This window comes from Amphiura filiformis, chromosome 11 (assembly GCF_039555335.1).
Source record: "Amphiura filiformis chromosome 11, Afil_fr2py, whole genome shotgun sequence".
Lineage (NCBI taxonomy): Eukaryota > Metazoa > Echinodermata > Ophiuroidea > Amphilepidida > Amphiuridae > Amphiura > Amphiura filiformis.
The window spans coordinates 22,894,662-22,920,720 of NC_092638.1; the positions used below are offsets into that span (position 1 = coordinate 22,894,662).

The 26,059-nt window shown below is 34.8% G+C and overlaps 1 protein-coding gene and 1 long non-coding RNA gene across 3 annotated transcripts in view; one reads left to right on the forward strand and one right to left on the reverse strand.

The window, feature by feature from the left end:
• Nucleotides 1-1,425: 1,425 nt before the first annotated feature.
• LOC140164575 (uncharacterized) overlaps nt 1,426-26,059 on the reverse strand; it is a 47,328-nt gene continuing 22,694 nt past the window's right edge. The window contains exons 2-6 of the mRNA XM_072187881.1: nt 16,131-16,342; nt 10,873-10,932; nt 10,261-10,407; nt 7,277-7,444; nt 1,426-5,254 (exon numbers count right to left, since the gene is read on the reverse strand). Coding sequence (XP_072043982.1) covers nt 4,937-5,254; nt 7,277-7,444; nt 10,261-10,407; nt 10,873-10,932; nt 16,131-16,342 — 905 coding nt within the window. The 3' untranslated portion in view covers nt 1,426-4,936. The remainder of the gene's footprint in view (nt 5,255-7,276; nt 7,445-10,260; nt 10,408-10,872; nt 10,933-16,130; nt 16,343-26,059) is intronic.
• The window catches only part of LOC140164576 (uncharacterized), a 127,020-nt gene continuing 109,084 nt past the window's right edge, over nt 8,124-26,059 (forward strand). For both annotated transcript variants that reach the window (XR_011860542.1, XR_011860543.1), the window contains exon 1: nt 8,124-8,201. This is a non-coding gene — a long non-coding RNA (uncharacterized lncRNA). The remainder of the gene's footprint in view (nt 8,202-26,059) is intronic.

The window sequence follows — 26,059 nt, forward strand, 5'->3', positions numbered from 1 at the left end:
GTACAAAAACGTCTGTACATCTTAGAAGACCAGTGGTATATCACATTCATACTAAGGTTGAGTTTTTACTTCAGTCACTGGCGATTAGACACTGCTATCTGACCTCTGACCTCTGACATGTGTAATTCCTTTAGATAATAAAATACTGTTCAGTCCAATGATAAATTATAAATCGCCCGTTGCTCGCGAGTAAAGTATGACCACATTGAATTGACTATACTCATCAACATAAATTATTAATATTATTTTTGGCCAATGACACGTTGCGAGCCTCTTTCTGTCTAAGGCAATTTCATACTTTATATTATTACAAATCAAGCAATATATTGATTGATGGTGAGAGATATAACGTTGTAGAACCTATGTACAAGTACACAATAGATAATACAATAAGATTGATTGCAAAATTGCAGAGAAAGTACTGAATGACGCTATAGCCAAATATGAAAAGATCTAATTGATTTCTAGCATTATACTCTTAAAATTTACGCTTTCTGTGTGTCTTTTACCTAAAACACCTTAAAAAGCAAAAGCTTTTAAATATAGTAGGTACCCATAGCAGCAATATAAGAATATACTGACAAATTTACACATTTTTTATCACTCAAGTGTTTTGTTTGTGGAATAAAAGCGGCTGCTCTCTCTCTCTGTCTTGCATGAATGAATTCAAGATATTTTGACATTGCTTCTCTCCAATCAGGAAAATGCATTTGTTTTGTTTTTCAATGTAGCTGCTGGTTCTGTTCATAATTATCTCCAGTATTTCCTTAATAATACAGCAATGCGTCAGGTACATTTTTTTTTTTTAAATTAAACTTCTCATGTCGGAATGCAAATCGTCAAGTAAGTTGAGCCTTATTTCTTTTTCTGTTTAAGGGGTGGGTATGAACCTTTGGACAGTATTTATTGTGGGACATTAGAGCACATCAGACATATCGAATTGCATTCTGAATACGAAGAATGTCCTTCTGATATCAAATAATTTTGATTTTTTTTTTGAAATTCGCAATGTAATACACATTTTATGGCAAATGATTAAAAAATGATATTTTTGATATTTAACAGTACTCGAAGTAAACTTTATAAATCTGATAATATGTACTTAAAGTGTATGTAGGTGGGATGAAAAGCCGACGATCAATTGAAAATTTTGACCTTTCGTATTGAAGATATGGATTTTTTTCCCAAAACACCAACAAAAATTAGGTCTTTTGGGGAAAATCCATATCTTCAATATGAAAGGTCAAAATTTTCAATTGATCGTCGGCTTTTCCTCCCAGCTACATACACTCTAAGAATATATAATTAGATTTATAAAATTTACTTCGAGGACTGTTATATATCAAAAATGCGAAAAATATCAAATTTTAATAATTTGTCATAAAATTTGTATTGTATCGTATATTTCAAAAAATTAAAATTATTTGATATCAGAAAGACATTCTTCTTATTCAGAATGCAATTCGATATGTCTGATGTGCTCTCATGTCCCACAAAAAATACTGTCGAAACGCTCAAAACGCTCATTCCATATCCCTTAAGCTACGCAGGGAAAAATACTTCCCAATTTAAAGCTCTCCTTCGTGGGGTGGGGGTGGATCACAGCCAAATTAGGGTTTCACTTGTTTCTGGCAGTCCTACATAGTTTGAGTGTAATCTGATCGAATAGGAAATCGTTCTTATTATTTTATTTGAAATGATAATTTTATTATTATAAAAAAGCAAGAGTAACAAAGCCTTCTAGGCTTCCCGAAATTACATCACTCATCAGAAGTACGGAACCGACCGTAGCGTCATCGGTATTTGAATGTCGAGCTTAATTCTGAACTAAATTCCGCGATTTACCCGCTACGTGCTCCTCTCTACGTGTGGGATAATAGACCAACTATAACCGCGGATGATGCATGACGTCAGAGGGATACTTCTGGTGGGTGAAGTACCGTTGTTTTTGGAAATGTTATTTAGTACTCGGCTAAGATGCTCTGCGTGCTAGCCATGCTAGCTTCAACGTAAAAAAGTTTTGAGATATTTTTATCAAAATATCAAGAGCTATCTTGAGAACCACTGAATCAATACTAGGCTTGTTTGTACTTATTTTTCATGTTGATTCCAAATATGGCCATGCAAATGTACAATTTTGAAATGTTTTAATTTAAAAAAATGAAACTTGTCGCCTGCATTCGATGTTACTAACATACGCCCAATTACAAAGTTAATTTAAAGAAGTAGCAACTTGAATGGTGTCTAATTTGATCTCTAGCCGTGACGTTGTACATATGTAGCACAAGCACAATAGAGGTATAATGTATTTAGCATTTTGCTAATTTTAATCTGCACAACTAATAAGTGTCAATTTCTTGAAATATCAAAATGAACTCTAATAGCCTATTTAATTATGCCGAGCCTCTAATTAACTATGCAGATAATATACTTCTAATATACGTAATATACTTCTATTGTACTTCTATGTGACACGATCTGGTCCATGGGGGCCAAAGGCTGCAAATTTGAAACTGAGATAAAAGTAAAAATATGGACTAAAAAAACAATAAAATACATAAGAAACTTTAGAACCAAGTATGCTATACATTGGTGTTTTCAGTAAATGATAGCCTATTGTGTGTATAATGTAATAATTACAGTAACTCAATTTTCAAAAATGCCTCCTTTGGCCCCCATGGACCAGATCGTGTCACATATACCAAGTCTCAGCTAGATAGTCCTTATAGTTACTTGACAAATTAACTTTGCATAATTAGAAGTATGTAATTTACATCTTTGGCCTCGCTTTCAGTTTTCCACATAGCTAACTCCAACAGCAGCGAAGTTGTCAATTACGAAACAGGTGGATAGCTGCCTTTTGAACGTATCAACAACTATGTACAGATTAAGCAGTACAACTGTAAAATTTATGTTACAATGTATCGTCAATAATGTTATCCTACAATTTGTTAAAAGACGTGTAAAAGAAGTGTCAATTGAATTTTCGTGTATTTAAGCTTATTCAGTTCATGGAAAATAAAAGATTGAACCATGTACACACTGAAGCCATATACCTTAGATACGTCTTCCACCATCCTCAACTATAATAATCTTCAGTTTTGGATGTACACGAGAGATAAAGAGAGAGGGCGTTCTTTAATGGTTAGGGTACTTGCCTTTAGTACCTGAGGTCCCAGGTTCAAACCATGTCGGTGGAAATTTGCCGAGGAATTGAAATGGGATTTTAAAAAATCAATTAGCAACATCTGTAGACTAAATCCAAACCGCCACTCTCCATAGGGTGCATTCCAAATGAACCATGAACATGAAGAGAACCCCGTCTTCAAGAGGAGACGTTAAGTCGTCGCCAATGAGTCGACGGTCCCGTGTACAGAGAGTCACAAAAGTACATGTATATACGGTCTCCCAATTAGTTTTAAAAAGAATATAGGTTTTTACCGCTGGCTCTTCTCAATCCGTCTTGGTTAATTCAATGGGGGCCCTTAAGATTAACATTGCATCGCTATTTGGGTACCTTTCTGCTTTAAGCAGTAAAATCGAAATAAATAAATAAATAATCAGTATCTCCATTTTGCAAAACGTTTTGCTAATAGATGAAACCTATTTTGGCCATTATATTACCAACTATTCAATAATCAAGCTAATTCGAATATTCTTCATTGAAATCTCACAAATAACTCAATACTTTTCTTATATTCCTTTGGCTTGTACTAATACTTTAACAGCATAAAGTGTACTAGAAAAATAAATAGATAAATAAATTAACAATATTGTATATAACAATGAAGTCTGCGTATACTATCACTCGAATATTCGAATGAATATTCAAATGAATACGGAAAATGAATACTTTTGCAATAATTAAGACATAAAAGTTTAAAATGTTACTGTTTAAATATCATATATTTGGTTTGATAAAGAGTACTCCAGAAAATATATAATTTATATCAATGCACATAACTCGTAACAAGAATACGTACTGCCCACTTAATACACTTCTCTCACGTAAGCCTGCAATCAAGACTGTTTATAACATAAACAACAAATGAATATTTAAAATAGAATTTTCTCTACAAATTCTCTATGTTCATTGCACCTTCATTGGAATGATTATACAAGCAAGTAAAAAAGTGGAAGGTTTGTTTGGTTATGTGCATATCAAGATCTACTCAATAAAATAATGGGACGTTCCATACGGAGATTCAGATATGATACCGAACAATAATCACAAACTGTCTACGTAGATCGGGCTATAACACGACATACAAGTTGTAATGGGCTATTCCATTTAAAATGCACACTACCCCTGTGGAAGATTTTGGAAATATCTCCCATAGGGGGAGTATGAATTTCAAATGGAATGAACACATTAGCAGTTCCATTTGAAACTCACCCTCCCTCAGTAAAAGATTCATGTTGAATCTTTCTTAGAGTGTGTATGAAATTCAAATGGAGCTGCTAATGTGTTCATTCCGAAACTGAAATTCATACTCCCCCTGTGGAAGATATTTCCAAAATCTTCCACAGGGGAGTGTGGATTTTAAATGGAATAGCCCAATAGACGGTAGAACGCATGCGCGATGCATTCTCACATTAAGGTTCTTCTAAATATGATTGCGCATTCCGGCACTTAACTTTCAAAGTTCTTGAGATCAGTCTATGACGTCAGACGAATGAAACTCCTGCGGAATACACAATGAAGTTGAGTTCTCCTTTGACCCTTACGAGTTCCCCGGATGTTGGACTTCTTGATTCCGCTTCGATTAGTCTTGGCGATTAAGATCGGTCCAAATCTGATATCACCGTATGTTAAGCCCCGTCAAGACTTCAGCCATAAAAATTCAATGGTGAAAATTCACAATAATTACATTAGGAGTGCGGTAAATTTGATTTGAAAAGAAAGACAAGCTCACTGAAATAATCTATATTTCAACTAATTCCGTAATTTTTTAAGCAGTTTTGATATTACATTGTCATTAGACCAAGACTTCTTCCGTAGCCGTGCTTGTCTTTGTTGAGCAAGCCATACCGGAAATGAATTACTGTTGCTACTTCTTTTGTCGACCGTTCCCGAAATAGGGGTCCAATATTGTAGGCAATTGAGATCTTGAATGATGTGCTCTAATGTCTCCCACATAGACTGCATTATCACTATGTTTTGCAGATCTAGCGAGACGCCCGAGTATATGATTTCTGACGAACCGCCATACGTTGAATCATCAGCCAACGGGCTGTGGTTGAGCAAATCCCTCTGTAAAAGAATTAAGAACAGAAAATCTGATTGAGACACTTGTAAATATTCTGCGCACAAAAAGTACCCTTACACTTAAAAGAAAAGTAATTTGGTACGATGCGACTTTATTTCCCCGACTTACTGCAATTTGAATGAAAACAAAACTTTTCAAAAGGGACAACATTTGCAGTGACTTTTCCCTCGAAGCAGGCATATTATGAACACACACCAGCGCAATAGTTTGTACGCTGTATGATAATAATAAAACAATGCAATGTAGAATATTAAGATGATATGCATTTTATAATAAAACAATATTACGATAAAAATCCTGAAACACTAAAGGTATATCTTAGCATTTGCTGTCATATTTATAATTATATCATATAAATATAATATCAAAATACCAAGGTTTTTTTCATCATGTAATTGTTGAAGTAAATTCATATCAAATTAATTATCCCACATTTAGTTTTCAAAATATAATAGTATATTTTGTTGGCGTAAATCAAATTCCTGTGGTACACATTTAAATACCATTTTGAATTACGTATGTAATCGAATTTTTGAAAAGAGAACTCACCACGCAGTTATATATAGTTGCAGGTGTTGTCACTTTTGAAGTAATTTTGATGCAAATTTGATAAATATTATGGATCATACCCTTGACACTTATAATACCCGGTATAATGTCATAACCTTATCTGATATCCAACATTACTTTTACATTCGAATACTCTTCATTGAAATCTCACAAATAACTCAATACGTTTCTTATATTCCTTTGGCTTGTACTAATAATATAACAGCATAAAGTGTACTAGAAAAATAAATAGATAAATAAATTAACAATATTGTATATAACAATGAAGTCTGTGTATACTATCACTCGAATATTCGAATGAATATTCAAATGAATACGGATTTTTTTCAAAAATAATAGTATATTTGTTAAATGAAACTTTTGCAATAATTAAGACATAAAAGTATAAAATGTTACTGTTTAAATATCATATATTTGGTTTGATAAAGAGTATATAAAGGAATTTTGATGCAAAATTGATAAATATTATGGATCATACCCTTGACACTTATAATACCCGGTTATAATGCCATAACCTTATCTGATATGCAACATTACTTTTACATTCTGCGGGTATTTTTGTCGTCAGTTCTGTAACTTGAGCAACAACTTATTTGGAATTTATGTCTCACGAGATCCGCGTGACAACGTTTCCCGCCATTTTATTAGTCGGCGCACAATAACATTAGTTTTTATAATGTAGGACGCTCAACCCACGTACGTAGCTGTCACCTAAAAACGTCATTCTTATATCATCTTTTATGAAATTTGTTTTCCTGATATTAAGGGATCTAGAATGAGCGTTTATGGCGTTTCGACAGTATTTTTTATGGGACATGAGAGCACCTCAGACGTATCGAATGGCATTCTGAATACGAAGCATGTCTTTTTGATATCAAATAATTTTCATTTTTTGAAATTCACGATATAATACAAACTTTATGACAAATTATTAAAATTTGATATTTTTCAAATCTTTGATATAAAACAGTCCTGAAAATAAATTTTATAAATCTAATGATATATTCTTAAAGTGTATGTAGCTGGGAGGAAAAGCCGACGATCAATTGAAAATTTTGACCTTTTATATTGAAGATATGGATTTTTTTCCCAAAAGACCTATTTTGTTTTTGGTGTTTTGGGAAAAAAATCCATATCTTCAATACGAAAGGTCAAAATTTTCAATTGATCGTCGGCTTTTCATCCCACCTACATACACTTTAAGTATAAATCATCAGATTTATAAAGTTTACTTCAAGTACTGTTAAATATCAAAATATCAATTTTAATGATTTGCCATAAAATGTGTATTACATTGCGAATTTCAAAAATCAAAATTATTTGATATCAGAAGGACATTCTTCGTATTCAGAATGCAATTCGATATGTCTGATGTGCTCTAATGTCCCACAATAAATACTGTCCAAACGTTCATACCCCTTCCCTTAAATACTTACCGTGGTTTCCATGCCACATAGGACATCATGGAATGTGTTAGCCATTACATTTACACTACTGATAAGCGCGTCGTGACGTAACCGATTGGCACTTTGTAAGATATTACCAACCAGCATTGTGTGGTATGTCTGAAGTACTGGAATATGATGTGGAATTGGTTGCCATTCCTACAAAGATAAAAAAAAATGTATATCAAAGGTAGCCACATAAACGTCAACAGAATTTCCATGGTTTTGCCGGTTTTCTTTCAGTGTTGATTTACATTATTGTTGTTGTTGTAGAATGTCATGTCTTGCTAATATTGCATTCTTCTTTTGACCAATTATAACATTATGTGACGCGATCAAGTAAAATCAGTCGGAACTCGGAAATATTAAATTTTCAGTTTCTTATAAGATAGTAACAAGCATATACAAAGCTGCATTTTGCAGAAAACCCCATTGAATTTGAACAACCAGTTCCAAAGATATGAGCAATTAAAGAGTTTCCAAAACAATAGGAACAAAAGGAAATATTTCTTTTGTTTGGCTATATCTCAAAATCAATATTTCCGATAGTTCCGACTGATTTTGCTTGATCGCATCACATATTTTATTGATGCGTGATTACATTTTTGAGGTTATCCCAGAATCTATTTCTTGACGATGTCAAGATTATTTCGCTCATGAATATGAAAAGTTCTTTTATAAGTCGGCCTTATACACCCAGTCTAACCCAGTAATTTTTGTTTCATGACAATTTATTATTACTATTAGACTATGAATATTTCCGATACGATATTTTGGGCATGCAAAAGACGTTCAATGTGACCTGCATGCAATATTGCGAGACACATTTCAATCACGTGACTCGATCACCGCCATGTCAGCCATCCACGCAGAAAGACGAAGAAGTAATGCTTCAACTAAACCACGCAAATTACACGTGAGTTAGTCTTTTGTTCTTTAGATTTAAACAAAATAGTCAACATTCTGCAAAGGAATGTTATTGCTTTGTGCGTAGTTTGTGCGTTTGGATGTTGTGTATTTTTCACACAGACTTAACATGATCGTTTACGTAGCGGTCCAGGGTCTGGAGAATGTACATGTACGTTATTATTGCATGCAAGCAATAAGGCCTCCTGATTGCTGTGAGAGCGATATGATTTCAGATTTTGACAAAAATATGCTATCGTTGTTTTAAAAATCAATTCAAAACAATATCGTACATATGCATTGCTCCAAAGATTTTACTTATATTTTACTATATTGACAGATTGTCTCATTTTAGTTATTGTTATAAGATTATGACGCTGTTGAGTATATGGTGATGGTTGTAGTGGTACCGATACTACTGATAATAATATTGTTGTGTTTATATCATTATTATTATTATTATTATTATTATTATTATTATTATTATTATTATTATTATTATTATTATTATTATTAGAGTCTGCGTAGCAGCTGTCTCATCCTTATCACTCCTGTTGATAAAATAGAAACCCATGACGCTGAGGCAAAATATATAGGACTTAACCTAGGTTAAAGATTGAAAGAAAATCCAAAATATCAGGATTATCCCCATTATGATGTCAGTCATAACAGCATGGCTTACCAGTGGCGTACCGTGGCCGCCCCAACCCCGGGGGGCTGAAGACGAAACAATTTTGCCGCCCCTTCCTTAACAGCCCGAAAAGGTTGACCCAAATTTTTTCACGGTCGTTTGAAAAAGTGAAGAGCAAAAAAAGGAGTTTTATGCCAGCGCCCTAAAAGCAACTTTTTCAATTTTTTTATGCTTTTTCAATTTTTGCGCCATTTTTTCTTTGTTAATTCGTTTTGCCGCCCCCTTTGTTTTTGCCGCCCCTGTTTTTGTCGCCCTTCTTCTTCCGCCGCCCTTAGTTTTTGCCGCCCCTACTTTGACCCCGGGGCTGGCGCCCCAAAGCCCCCCCCAAAAAAAAAAAAAATACGCGCATGCTTACTGTGCTAGCATACCAACTATTTAATTTATCTTCTCTCTACTGAATGGAACCATCTGCCGGGAATTCACCTCAAGCTATATCTTTAATGCGAGCCTAGTCTTTGAGGTCCACCCGTAAAATAATGCAGCCTAACCTACTATTGTTAGCCTACTCCTAATTACAGTGGTAATGTAGTTGCTAAATTCAACCGCCATAGTTGTCTGTAGGAACTGATCAACTTCTGAAGGCAAGAAAATAACGTTTTCGTGACGCCATTTTTGTAAACAAATCAATGGACCCTGTATTCTGTGGTGTAGTCCCTCTATGATATTGACTTTTACTTTGGAACTATTATTCTTTACTACACTGCATAACGAACCTTCTTTGGTAAATGCACTTTTTACTATATCTGTACTTAATTTTCGATAGTGCCTTTGTCTCTTCTGTTGTTTCAGCCACATATTAATTAGTATAATTCTTTTTCACTGCTACCCATCATGCACTACTCAGGGGGTATGACATAAAATATCATAAATCGTGTACAACTGATGGCCTTTGCAATTAGTTTTTCTCATCGTGAGCATACTGATGTTACTAACATGTATTTGGTAAAATACATGAGTGACACGAGTGATGCAGTTATAGAGCGATGTAGAACTCTGTGTAAGAGATTAGTGTTCACGTAATTATTAACATTCTGACAATTTATATAACTACATTAGTTTTGCACCTTCAGTTCTATAAAAGGTATAAAAAGTTAGGTTTAAGTAATAGAACGACCCCATGTCAATAACGCCTATAGATTTTTTGCCTCCAAAAGGTATTAGTCATCGGCGCCATTATTAGTGATTCCTTTTTTCGATGAAGGCACCAGCTGAAATATCCGTACCCTATCAATATAATGAACAACACTTTACACCACCCGGGAGATGATAGGTTTTGCAACACTAGACAGGCGGAAGTACTCTCTGAAATAGTGCATGATGGGAAGTAGGGAAGATGATCTATACCTTGTTCTAATCTTCTGCTATGTTAGCCACTTACCCGAGTAGCTTCTTCATCGCATACTGTTGATGTTTGTCTCTCCCACGGGAAATCGTCATTTGTTGCCACTGCTTGCCTCATTCTGCCTGTTTCACATACAGTCTCTGGACAACTGGCACGCACTGACTCAGGTAGATCGTTGAAAATCTACAGGAAAAATAATAATAAATTATGTATAATATATGTATGAATAGTCCCCGTCACAAAGTGTATTACATAATAGTGGATATCATTGAAAAGGCCTAGGTGTTTCATTATGCTGTCGTTAAAGCTGTTTTGCATACTTTGTCCTTGAAAGAGGACGCCCTCAATTTCTTCAAAGTACTGATCATTATCATCATTTTACATTACTGTAAAATAAACGAACAAGTTGTCCACCAATCGGGTTTAAACGCACAATCCGATTGGATTAGCCTACTGTAAACAAATTAATAAACGCACTATCCGATTGGATATGCCTACTGTAAACAGTCTAATCAATGATGCGGTTACTGAAATAGGTGTCTTCCATTTTGTTCTGCAGGGGGAAAATTATGTTTTCTCCTGCGTTCTTTGTGGGTTTTTTTTATTTTGGTTCTGCTTTGTTTTGTGGGTTTTTTTTTAAATACTTACATTACAGATAGGGATCCTGATTTCCCCTGTATAAGCAGCGCCATCACACTGTTGTAAGGCCTGTAATAAGTTAATAACAAAACAAACGAAATATTAATTGTTGTAGAGCACTGCGTCTAGGACCAGTTCTTGGAATGGTTTTACTTTAGACGTAATCCTTCTCAAAATATTGAAGTCAGCGTAATTTATGTGCCACTTTTAACACTGTCTTACCCTATATTTTGAAAATATAATTATTGTAAGTGATGAGTCCACTTCTCTTCAGATTATTTATACGTTTAGCCAGCAAATTTTGTGCAGTGGCTGGGTTCAATTTTGGCACTGCCAATATGTGTACCCCGGATGTGTACAAGAAGTACTTTGTTAAGTAATGCAATAAATATTCAAGTGCTATTTTACGACTGTGTTTGATTTTAACCAATCTCCATGAAGGTGTTTGTATTTAAATATTTGATTTTTACTTCTTCATACGATATTAAGATATTTTATGATAGAGATAATTCCAGATATTTGAATTCCAGTGGACTAAATAAACTGGGATATCACCAAGGATGTCATCACCTATATGTTAAGAACCATTAGAAAACGTGTTCGATAAAAATAGCTTTAAGAAGTCGCTTCCTGTTTCCTTTGGGTTTTAATAATATTGTTGATCGAGTGACAGGCGGGGGCGGTCAAGGCAAATTGTATGTATAAACCGACTGCACAAATGCTTTATCAGTACGCAGCTAACCTATGATTCGAAAATGTCTTTATCAATTTGTTTTTAAAAAATGTATAATTATAATAAATACTGGCAAAACGTAGGAATGTTTGAAAGCATTTGAGGGGATTTGTGGTGTCAAAGTGTGTACATTGGTTCAGTGCAAGTTTGTGATTTGTTTCTTGTAATTAGTTCTTTAATGAACTTTATTGCATCTATTTGTCAACATTGTCCATTGTGACCCTATACGTTGGCGAAGTTACGTAATAATCGGATTAACTACCATAGCAATAGGTGAAAACAATTTTTGAATATACCGCCCTGCACTGATACGTTCACGCGGTACTTCTGCATTGAACCATATCATGCTGATCACTTGCACCTGTAAGATTAGTATCTTTGAAAAGACCAGTATTGTATTCAATCTATTATTGCAGACATCCACAGGTGATGTAAGTGCAACCTGCTTTGTAGTGCAGCGCGATATGTTCAAAATTTTTTTACCTATTGCTATGGTAGTTAATCCAGCGTATGGTCAAACAAACGATTCTGTACGAAACAAAACACGTCAGGATTTGGTCGGACATCTTTGGCTGTTTGCACCGTTTGGGTTCGACGGTTTCGTTTATTATCAATGAGACTGTCAATAACGCCTGGTAATTCAGACAATTCGCTGTAGAAGTAGTGATGTAACAGGATTAATTACCATCTATTCATAGCAATAGGTGAAACCAATGTATTGCCCTGCACTAGTAGTACGCTGTAACTCTGCATCACACCATCGATTATCAAAGAATAGGCATCAAGACCAGGATCGTAATTCTTTTGGAATTGGTGTCTTTGAAAAGAGTGGTATTATATTAAATTTCTGATTGCTCACATACACAGACATGAGAGGTGGTGAGTGCAGTCTACTTATAGTGCAGGGCAATACATTAAAAATTGTTTTCACCTATTGTTATGGTAATTAACCCTGTTACATCATCCCTTCTACAGCGAATATTTGAACTCGAGCAAACGATATGGTACCAAAACACCTGTAGCTGTTTCGGTTATTATCACTGCGCCTGTCAATCACACCTGGTAATTCAGCAATAGCTGTCAGTCAATCATTGTGATTGGACAATAGGCATTTACGAACATTTTTGGTTTAGCCGTTGTTATGCATTGTAAGTGATTTGATTCGAGAGTTACAAAATTGGGAAATTTGAATATCCTACATTTCAAAACACCACAGATGCGTACATGCTTTACAGATTCCACTAATCTCAATTGGTCTAAATCAATCGGGAGTTCAAAGCGTCACGTGAATTTCCAAGATGTGATGTCTCAAGTAGCTTTCAAGAATTCCCAAATCCTTGTTTTGATTACCTGGTTAAATGTAAAAGCACTCGTAATAGTCTTAAAATTCAAAGCTATGTTCTTAATGTTCTCTTGCTATTGCGGAACATTGTAATTAATGCGACGTATTACGCTTATGAATGTTGTTCAATCTTTCAGGTATAAGCCTAGTAATACTATTCATCAACTAGACGCACTTGCAGGCACAAATGAGAAACTTTCCAGTTATATTCATCCTTGCTGTGCAATAACTTGATAATTTTGGATTATTCTGAAATATACACTTTTTGTTAATTGGACTGTTTCTTTCTCATTTGACACCCTGTTCAATTTGACACAACTGAGCTGAATTCAAGATATGCGCACTCAATCCTCAAACCCCAAAATGAAAAGTTGACGACAATTTTAACGATTCAATAGACCTGTCTATCCCACAATGCACTATTGATTGACGTTTCATCAACCTCATAGATCGTGTGCATCCGATGGTCTTTGCCAGGCCTTTGCAATTATTTTGATTGGCCTGCAATACAACGATGATGTTACCCATTGAAAATCGTTGAAAATGTAACATTTTGATTTTTGGGGTTTGATTTTTTGAGGCGCATATCTTGGTCAATTCTTGTTCGTTTTTCACGAACAGAGTGTCAAATGAGAAAGCAAAAGTCCAATTAATAAAATGTATATTTCAGAATAATCCAAAATTATCAAGTTATTGAACAGCAGGATGAATATAGAATGTGACGACATTTCTGTTGTGCCTGGATGAGACGCACTTGCTGGAATGGCTACAATATGAGATCTTCTTTCGGATGCATCACAAAGCCGTCTGGTAGTGATGAGGTTACAAGCCTCAGATCATTACACACTGGCTCGGTTTATTTCTTTGATTTGGTTGTCACAAATAGTTCATCAAATCTGAAATGTATTCCATCTCTTTGTCAATATCCATTGTATCCCTCTGGGTTTCTGCAAGCGATGAAACCAGAACTCGACCGGCGGTTGACGGCCTGTTCCGTCCAGTTCAACTCAACAATAGGTGTCAATCAATCCTTGCGAATGGACAATGGTCATTTACGAAGATGTTTAATAACATTGTTCTTGTTATGCATTACATCACATTTAAACTTAGCCAGTGGGTTGTATTCAGGTTTTTATATTGTAAGCTCTATGAGCCTTTTGGAAATGGCGCAAATGTTCTTTGTATTGTATTGTATTGTATTGTATTGTATTGTGTATTGTATTGTATTGTATTGTATTGTATTGTATTGTATGAATGTATTGTATTGTATTGTAATGTATTGTAATGTAATGTATTGTATTGTGTTGTATGATATTGTATTGTATTGTATTGTATTGTAATGTATTGTATTGTGTTGTATGATATGATATTGATATTGTATTGTATTGTATTGTATGTGCTGTAAACAGCCACACCCAGACGCTGGATAGATATAGTGATATCAGACAATCATCACAGGTGGTTCGAGATATAGATGAAGGCAAGGAAGCAATTATACAGTGTAGGAAACGTCGTGGGCCCGACGGTTCATTCTGGAACTGACGCAATGCTGTAATCAGTCAATGCAACTGAGTGCTGTAGTAGCATATTATTATGTACACTCATTTCAAACAGTTTGATATAACCGGTATACAAGCCATTTTCTGCATTATTTTACGCATCTCACGAAGCAAATCGTCTGGTCAGAGAAGTGCATTTTACCGGTCACTGGTATGATATTTAGCGTTAATGCTACTATTTATAGTAATAGTGGAATCAACATGTTTGCAAAGGCAGTGATCGTATTTAACAAGCTGGTCGACATAATATACACTACTAAAAAAGACTCGTTACACTTGGAAAAAGTCTTGATGATTTCAAAACAAAAACAAAAGGGTGTTGAGAAAATCAATAAACTCTCTGAATGCAGCATTTTATAATGCCAATTTTGACACTTCATTAGTTGCTCTGCGTTCTTGTAATTGAGAAAAGTTATATGCATTTCAATGGTAAAGGGTTGGATTTCAAAAGTTGCAGTACAAATGTAGCTCCTATATACAAAAGTGCAATGCCAATAAGCTTGCTATAAATTCATAACAGAAACATTTTCTTCACTCATCAGTGATAACTTTTATTGGCCCTGTTTATTTCAATCTCATGTTATTCTTGTTTTCATGTCAGTTTACTTCAGTTTATCCTTCAATACTTAATGTGTCCTCCATCACTGTTCAAATGCGACCCTTTACCATTGAAATGCTTGTAACTTTTTTCAAAAAGATTGCAGAGCAACAAATGAGGTGTCAAAATTCGCAGTATGAACTCTTTTTTTCTTTTTTTTTTTAATAATGGCGACTTTTTTCAAGTGTAACGCTACTTTTTGAGCAGTGTAGTATGCTTTTGTCACAACTCCAGCTATATGAATGAAAGACAAAACACGTCAACTAAGATCTCGGAGTAAGATAAATTTATCCGGATTCATTGCGCACAGAGTCAAATAACTATCACTAAACACAATAACAACTTGCAAAACAGCAAGAGCTAAATGTTGATGTATATTATGATTCATCCAGTCGTAGAAACAGAGGTGAATTATAAATAAAATACTGAATAACTTACGAATTTTGCGAATTTTCATCCAAACTCATTGGACTTCATCTGGCAACTGCAAAGATGCTCGGTATTGATCGTAGTCGATACGGGGATGTTATCATTCTAGATCGTGAGGAGAGGTGGTTTGAGCGGGGAGTTCGAGAAGCGATCTGGGAGCGAGTGGAGAAGCCATCCCTCAACAAACGAGGGGGCCTGAGATTACAACTGTCGCACGCCTGGGATTCATCGATTGTCAATATTCCTTGCCGATTGACACGTGACCAGTCTCCGACTACGATCAATACCGGAGCATCTTTGCAGTTGCCAGATGAAGTCCAATGAGATTGGATGAAAATTCGCAAAATTCGTAAGTTATTCCAGTATTTTATTTATAATTCACCTCTCAGCAAGAGCTAAGTTTCGAAGGTGTGACAAGAACATAGGTTAGCATTACCAGGCTGGGGTAAAATGACTGATGTAAAGCGTGAAGATTATTATTTTGTAGGTAAAAAGGCAGATTAGACGGAAAGAGTATGGTTAACGATTAAATAAAGGGTAGCTTAATGATGACGTTTAGGGACTGGTCAGATTTTAGTATTCATGTCAGGGATACACAATACTCACCATAGGTCCATAATGTTGAATACCATTGAATAACACATGTTGTAAATTTTCTACTCTTTCGCTTAAATTGTGTATTTGCTCTCTAAGCTCGAAATCTGATTCAAGATTTGCGTTGATTGAGAGTGGACTGCATTGCTCACTGGATAACGATAATTCACTGCGCACACATCTAGCTATTAGCACCATAAAGAGTAGAAAACTATACATACAGCCTGTAATAGACAAAAAAGAAAAAAAAAGAATCTTGTGTAAAATATAAGTTAAAATACATCAGAAAAATAATATCTTTAACCGAAACATGGCAAAGAGGTTAGTATTTGAATCATATATAATTTCGGTCACTTTTTAAATTAAATACTTGTGGCTTTAATAGTGTACGCAGTGAATGACAAAAGACTCGCAGCCAGTTTCGATCATTGTCAATAACCGAATGTCAATAATGAAAGCTGAATCAATAGGCTGTGTTAAATAAGCCTTGATCAAAAAGATATAACCTAACATGTAAATTGAAAGTATTATCATATAACCACAAAAGAGGAAGTAGAAGCGATAATTGCATTTAGTAAATATATGCCTACTGAATCGTTTCTTTCTGTCCAAGAAGTATTAATCCATCTAATTGGTCAGTCACCCATGATCGCTAGCGATTCAACAATAAACATAGGCTTTCATCAGCACTTGTTTATGAATAAGGTTCGTGGGCACAACGTGTGAGATGCACGGCAATATTGCCTCAACATAGTATTACACTGACCTGTCTTAAGAACAACTTAAGGTGGTACTACACCCCCCTGATAAAGTTTCTGACTAATTTTGCATTTTCCTCAAAAAATAACTACACACTGGTAACGAAAGTTATGTATATTATAGGGACAAGGAATCAATTCCTTCACTGAAATTTCAGTGATTCAAGACAAGTGGTTCATTATATATGTTAAGAAATGAGGTACATTCTAGCGGTACCTCTCTTCTTATCATAAATAACATACCGCTTGTCGTGAGTCACTGAAATTCCAGTGTAGTACCTGGATTCCTTGTCTCTAAAATATACATTTTTTTGTTTTGTTACCAGTGTGTTATTATTTTTTGAGAAAAATGCAAAAATAGTCACAAATTTATCAAGGGGTGTAATACCACCTTAATCAATCATGTTATATCTGGTTTTGCTCAATTTGAAAACATATTGTTCATGTAATTTTATGAAATGGACATAAAACCTCCATATTACAAATTATGAAGATTTCAGCATTTTCAAAAGAAGCTGTCATAAGCAGCAGCCAAGAATATGACGTCATCGCATTAAATGATCCCTTGGGTTGTCATGGTTAAAGTTGTGTAAAATAGCCATGGAATTTTAACTAGAATAATAGATATTGAAAATTACTGGCTCTTAACCCTTGAAACCATCAACGGATGTTTGTGTTCTACTTGTTTTTTGACCCAATTATTTGTCCCAGTACTGTAAAAGCGTTCACCATCTTCACGTCGTAATAGTACTGGTACTACACGACAACCACGTAGGAATCGAGCGGTCCATATCATCTGTTACATAATATGTTACCAAGTACAAATGAAACTTTTTCGATTGCAGTGTATAAATAGATCCCCTGCAGCGATATCACTCGCTGTGTGGGCTCTCCGTAACTGTATACCAGCGATGATACTCGTCGGCGGGGTTCACCGTAACTGTGTACCCCCGGGTGTGTACCAGTGCGCTGGTACTTGGCTGTTGGATGATACACCGTCGCGAATCTGGCTGTGTATCTTTGCAATAACCCATATAACCAAGAACAAAAAAGTTTCGAAACTAATCAATTGAGCATAGATAGCATTTTCCCTAAGACATGGCGCTTATATATATATCGGTATTAATAACGTTGTACAACAGATCTTATTCACATGGCAGGCATAACTTCCTGATAGATGTTAGGGCGCCTCTATACTTTAACGTGAAAAATATAATGCTACCATACCACAATACAGTTTCTTGGTTTAAAATATTTCTCTTCGTGATATATTGGGGTTCTTGAAGATGCAAATAATGTTATCTAACTTGTCTATATTAGTATCATTATCTTAAAGCCATATTATAACATTTGCTGAGGAGGACGCCCTCACTGATTTTGTTAAATTCATTTTTACACGATTATATTATACTGTATTAAACCAATATACCCTGCAAAGATTAAGACTCTAGGTGCTGTAGTTTTGTCAATATCCGAGATTTTGAATAAAACGATGGAACCGGCGTTTTATTATTAGGATGGAATTATTAGTCGAACACATACACGATGTTCATAACGCACAGTACGTACACCGCGTGCGGGACGGTGATCTACACAACAAAGGGTCGTACCATAACATGACCGAAGGAGTGGTACGTATTGGAGACATATGCGCTGGAAGTAAATTCCAATTTTCTTTGCTTTGCCGTAGTTGTTCGGCTCAAAAATAAAAGGGATATATCTGACAGTAAAACTAACATTTCATGGCAAAGAAATGCTAATCTATTTTGTATGAAAATGTTATAATATGGCTTTAAGCGATTCATGTAAATGTAACAGCACTGTTACTACACGACATCCACGTAGGAATCGAGCAATCCATACCATCTGTTACATAATATGTAAGCAAGTACAAATGAAACTTTTTCGAGATAACTTCTGTCCATATTAGTATCATTTTGCGCGGTATTCCCAGAAAAGGAATACGCACACTGTTCAAGATTAATCTCCTCAAACAAATACCGACTCCATCCTAAGTTACTTTTATTGTATTATTTTGCAATTTTTCTATATATGACAATTCATTTGAGCACATAAATAGTTAATTGTATAAACTTTTAGAAACCAAACGTAGTCTAGAATCATTTGTATGAATATTCAACCTAGACAAATGATATTACTTGCGTAAGAATCCTCTACTATCGTTGATCATTAAATACTGTGGAATTATACCGTTACTTCATTTTAAACGAAGTCAAGTACACATAGCTCCTCTTTGATTTTATATTCATCGTAACTCAACCCCCAACAAACATGGGTAAATAACAAGTTGACTACATGGCGTCATCTTGATTGTCAAAATATATTACCGCCCAGGACTACCGCCTATAATAGGCTCGAACGTAGAAATAATGTCAGTTCTAATTTTAAGAATTAGCTGTCCTCATTGTTTCCTACGTAACAAAAACAATAACAAAATCGCTGGTCTGATATAGCTTCTGATTCTAAAGGCATGTTTGTTATTGTTTTTACACATTAACTGTGAGTTTATGAAATAAAATGAAATTCTTTTGAAATTCTTTTGCTTTTTATGGATTTCCTATCTGATGAGGTTAAAAGCTCTCTTTCCATTTACACCATTATATTCTTGCTAAGATAGGTAGAGTGCTGTTAAGTGGTGAGATTGATCTCGTTAAAAACAAAAGTAAAAAGCTTTACACCTGTTTACCGCCTACACAAATTGTATACATGGTATGCAGCGGGGAATAATTTTTCACTCGACACGCAGGTCGAGTCGAGATTGCAGTACCAATTTTGTGACAAAATACCGGTAGTTGAAAAAGTTTCTAAAGTAGGAGATGTGGATAAACAATACGTGTAAATAACATAAACTTCTTCTACATATACAGCCGTCCTCCCTAGTAAAAGGGCACAATTGTCATTTTACCCTTTCGTTGTTAATTAATCATATCTCGAGATTAAAACAAGCAAATTGAACAGACTAAACGGTATTTGAGAGCTAAGACTACGTTTGATGTAAGATGTATTTCACAATGGTATTTTCTAATTGCCAAAGAGGGCGCTTTTCACTTGCACAATTTTTTGAGACAGGCTGTAGTTCTTCAAAGGGAGTTTCTTGTGTGTTTAGTTTTGCTTTTGTTTGCGATTTTAGAGTTTGTTTTGGTTTTGTTAATCTGATACCATAAACTTTCTTCTGAAACTCTCCTGAAATATAATTAAAAGTAAGCATGCAATGACCGCAAAGCTTTCCGTTTAAACTTAAAGCCATATTATAACATTTGCTGAGGAGAACGCCCTCAAAAAAATTTAAATTCTGGTTTTTACACGATTATAATGTACTTTAGTCAATAAAGATACTCTGCAAAAATATTCTTGTGTGTTTTAGTTTTGCTTTTGTTTGCGATTTTAGAGTTTGTTTTGGTTTTGTTAACCTGATACCATAAAATTTCTTCTGAAACTCTCCTGAAATATAATTAAAAGTAAGCATGCAATGACCGCAAAGCTTTCCGTTTAAACTTAAAGCCATATTATAACATTTGCTGAGGAGAACGCCCTCAAAAAAAATTTAAATTCTGGTTTTTACACGATTATAATGTACTTTAGTCAATAAAGATACTCTGCAAAAATCAAGACTTTAAGTGCTGTGGTTTTGTCAAAATCCGAGATTTTGAATAAAACGATGGAACCGGCGTTTTATTATTACGATGGAAATATTAGTCGAACACGTATGCACAGTACGTACACGGCGTGCGGGATACACATAAACACACACACCGAGGATCGTACCGTATTACAACCGCGGGAGTAACATGCATGGGCGCTAGTAGTAAATTCCAATTTTCTATGCTTTACCTCACTTGTTCGGCTCAAAATTAAAAGGGACATACCTGACAGTAAAAGCTAACATTTTATGGAAAATAAATACTAATTTATTTTTACAGAAATGTTATAATATGGCTTTAAGATAGTTGTGTGGTTTTTAAATATATATTTATATATAGATAGCATCATAAAACGTGTTAGAGATGTAAAAGCTGATATCAGAGAGCCTTCAAAGTGTTTTTATTCAAAAAATTGTATAAAGTCAATTCTATACGCCCATCTCTTCATAATATTAGTTGTGTCTTTGTGCTCTTTATATTGAAACAATACCCCCGAACACGTAGGACAGGTGTCTTATTGTCTTCTCACGCATAATGTAAGATATGAAGTGAAAGTTGAAGAGGTATTGTTTTTTGTTGGTGTTTGTTGTATTCAGTGTTTAGATACTTTTCTTTCCATGATGTTCAAGGCTGAGTGAACGAACAGTCGGGCGTTGCCCTGATCAGAACTGACTTGCGAGGTCTTTGTCAACCATTACGTTAGCCGCACAATCTAGATAATTATAGAAGAGGAGATAGTAGGGAATTTGTTAATGGTTATTACTTTCACCGGGAATCGAACCTAGGCCATAATTCAATTGAGCCAACCCCCTGTGCCACGTTGTTTCCCTCGGGTAAACATCTTCAATATCATATGTTCACCCCTAGATAAAGGTTGAAGACGTCAATGCAAACCACATCAGAAATAGTAAGCTACATGTTATTTATCCCTCCACAACTTCAAAACTGACAAATGCAATTAACGTTATTTCGACATTTGCCTCATTCGTATTAATCTTGTAAAATATGCCATGTGGTGAACTGTCAATCACTCGCGCATCTAGATCGTAAATTAATTATCATCGGAGATAATGGTCTACTGCATGACTGCCTATGATTAACCAATATTACTGTGATAAACTCTTCATAACTGCTTTATAACATGACTATAAATGACAAAATAATCGCGGAAATATATGTCAACATAGAGCTGCTAATTCCAATTGTTTTCGTATGCCATGTATGTGAAGCATTGATAAAACAAAAACTAGTCGGTTATTGTAAGCTATTGTAATTTTTGCAGATCTTTTGAAGAAGTAAATAGAAAAAAGTCATTAACTAAACGTTACTAATCCTTCAGTTTGATCAGCTCGTAATCGGCAGGTCTTATAACATCGCGGATTAATATCAATATATTTTCTTTCGAAAATTGTCTTGTGACAAATCGTCAGAAGTATCATGAATTATAAATTAACGTCCTATAATTTGCTTACTGTATTTAACACGGACATATTATGAGGCCACCCTAAAGGTACATCTTGCTACAGTCTTCTAAAACAAATCAGTGCTATTTTACTAATGCTTCAGCTGTAAATAACTAAATTAATAAAAGTAAGGGCACAAAGATTCTAGTATAACACCTGTTACCAACTGTAAACATTTGACAACAATTGCCTCAGACGCAAGTCACTTCCTGGAAAGGGACTGAGCAAGTCATCTGATGTAACTGATTCCGCATAGGGGTTATATATTGCTTAGGCTGTGTAATAAACTGGTATACTATTCCTCATTAACTTATGGGACAGATAGATAATTCCAGAGGCAGCACAAATTTTCAAGAAGAATGTCGGACCCTAAAGGGATTTTTAGTCTATTATGTGCACCTTTTAAAGACATGGTAGTAACAAATACGGAAAAAAGTTGTATTTCAATTTTACTCAATAAGAAAAGCTCAACTCAAAGGAGACATAACCTTCAACCAACAGCTGATAACATTCTGTGGAATTTGTTTAACCATCTGATATTTTGTTTTCATTCACATAACACCTGCCTTTGATATATACCTTTGATAATTTCATATCTAAAAACATTAAAAGAATTGCTCACTTGGCTCGAAATAACACACACTCATCTATTTATAGACACCAAGGAATCTGTGTTGATCCAAAGCATGTAGAATAGTCTTAATTCTTATCTGTGCCTTGGGGAGAACATCACTTGTGGGTTATTATCTGATCACGGCTCATGTTTTCGTCATAACAAGGTGGTTTGACATCAGAAGAAAATAATGCAACATCCAATATTGAGATCATACTTTAGTAGCTAACCGTTGGGCTTTTGTATATTAACCAATAAGCTGCATCGGTTCATTTTACTTAATAAAAATCTAAGCATTATTATTGGTCAAAACAACATTACCTCCGTCGCTTGCGATTGGAGTATATATTAAGCTTAATGCACTTTATTTACTAAACCACGGGTATTCTGAAGTACCACACTAATAGATATCTGTCATATAAAATTACACTCATCTAAAAGCTTTAATAACGTCAACGGTTACAGGCTTTAAATAAGCGCGAACATAGTCGAAGCACTACAAATTCAATTCATCTAACAAATTGAAAATTAGAAGTTAAGGTGTGAAACTTTCATTCATGATGTCAAAGCTGGAGGATCGGAAGCGGAGAGGCAGTCTGTGTAATACGCTATTCCTGTTGAAATCCATACACCCCCTATTGAAGACATGACCTTAATCTCCCGCACAGGGGGTGTAGATTTCGAATGAAGTCACCCATTTATGTAACCCCATTTAAAATCTGCACTCCCTGTGTGGGAGATTAAGGAAATGTCTTCCATAGGGGGTGTATGGAGTTTAACTGGAATAGCCCAATGATGCTGTTTGGGATGAGAAGTTTTGGTTTCATGTCGTCACAAATCAGGATTAAAGCCCCGAAGAAGATTCTTCGCTAGAGTTAAACCATTTTCATACCACAGCAGACGACAAAATCAATGAAGGTTTATAAATATTTTAGAGCAGACGAAATATTTGAATAAAATCAACATTATTTTATATGTACATATAAAATGTATTCGAAAGAATATAAATATGGATATAGATGAGGTGGTTCTTACAAAATAGTTTTGGTATTTATGAACAAAATTTCAAACATTTTCTGCAGTCAGAGGTTTTAATATAAAAGAAACGCTCTTGATGACGTCAAAGTAGTTTACCACAAGCTGATAGAAATAAATGCCTTAAGTTTTAACCCTCTTTACCTACTTATTAAATTTTATCTTTAATATCACATCTTCTCATAAGATGAACAACGATATCCGCGATTTGCAATCAAATTTATACCATTGGCAATAATAATAAAACGTTTTCTGAAGTGTTGTTGTGGTATTATCACAACACGTCCTAAAATCGCCCACTTCATTCATCTTTATACAGTTGAAAATACAAAAGAAATGTGTGAGATAAAATTGGGTTTTCATTAAGGTTGCAATATAGATAGACAGTTATACGAAACACGCATCACGTCAAAACAACGTCGGACATTAACATATTCAACGCTCTATAAATAGAAAATTAGTAAACTTTTGAAAAGAAAAATATAAATTGGTTATCTTTGCATAAATTAATCATATTTTCATAATTAAGACAATCATAAGAACTTCCCGATGGCAGCTGTCACTACTTATTTGGCGCATTAATTTGGTAAGTATTTAGCACAGATTTCTATAATATTGTTCCGCAGTTTATGCCTGCAGACGTGGTTAATTAAAGCGCGTGTGGGCGTGTTTTCAAAAGTTGTATCCGATCTTGCTATTTACCTCGCGACTGCAATTAAATTAAGTGTTATCAACTGGACAAGAATACCTATAATGATTGTATCGTTTCTTAAGTTCTCAATCAATCCCAAAGACGTGATATGATGACCTATAATGGTGTAATATATACCTGGCAAGTAAACGTAAATCCGCCCAATCACTTTGAAAAAAAAAACGCGTTCAAGATAAGGCAGCAAAGATACAATATAGATTTTCACTGTTCGTTGTTATTGTTATTAATATCACATGATCCAAAATAAGAGCAGGGGGCAGAAACTATATATTTGTTGATCTAAAAAGCGCCGCAATTCGGAGAACTAATTAATTAGTAGCTACGTCAAATTAATAGCCTGAAAAAACGGCAATAACGACGCATACGTGGGCTAGCTTCGTCTATCAAAACGCTCTACCCTAGATAGTTTGGCGGCTGTACCCCACACATGGGACCTAATGTTTACGTTTGCCGCAGTAATTAAAAATTATCATTCAGTGATAAATTTCATCTAGTTGAAAAATTTGAGAACTCAAAATTTATGCGGTTATGATTGAATTAAAATAAGCGACGATTTCTGCATACAGTAAGACCCACATTATTGATTTTTAAGTTACTGTTTTACTAAAACAGTGTTTTAGCTCATCGTTACCTGATTTCTTAACACACGTGTTTCTTTTTGGATTGTCAGTTTTCAAATTGTTTAAATCTCTGTATTTGTATTAACTATGTCAAGTATCCATCAACTTGTAACTGTTTACTGAAGAAAATCGCCGCGTATGGTCTTTTTGTGGTGTTTGAAAAACAGCAAGTTTTGCCCCCGTCTTTTGAAGGTAGTGGCAAACTGTACTTATAGAGAGCCTCTTATCTCTAAAAGGTATTTGTTGAAACTATCGCTAACTGCCACTAAGTGTTTCTCGGTGTGTTCTTTTGTTTGTCCTGTCGAACCTCTGGAGACTTTTAAGGTATGTTTTGAATTGTCTTAAGAACTTGATGTGTGGCACCGTGTGTCCGGTTGTATAAATCTAGTCTTTATACTTGTTTGAATCTCGTAATATCATATATTATAAACTGTGCCTATAATGGGATATTGTCCTGTCCTTGGTCTACTTTCAAAATAAGTAAACAAACAAGCACTGATTTAATAAATGTAAAAAATATAAAATGATAACCAATTGGTTGCTTATAATCATAATATAGACGTACACGCCATGATTATTATAAAGACGGACATAAAATACAAGCCATTTATCTACAATATCAGACAGATACAAACAATTTTGAAAAAAATGGATACTAGATAATTATAGCCCTGCTTATTCCTTGCCGATTACACATGTATATTACTCACATCTTAAATAATAAGAAGTTTAGAAACTTTTTAGTTAGAAATTTATTTGAGATTTCGGAAAAATTAAATTGTTCACTTGGTTATTATCTTTGCCCAGGATGATCAAAGTTTAAAACTTTTGATCCAACCACGAGAAATTATTCATACCTCGTGACCTTTGGCAAGGAGGCAGTGCAAATTAAAGTTAACCAGCCATCTCTCAATAAAGACAGGAGCAGGTATAAACTTCCAGGAGTCTACCAGACTGTGATCAAGAATAAGGTCAAAAGGTCACGACCTGATGATACACATCACAGTCTCTTACTCTCGCTGATAAATGATGGAGAGTCATCTCAAAATTCCGAGGTAGGAATAATTTTGTGTGTTTG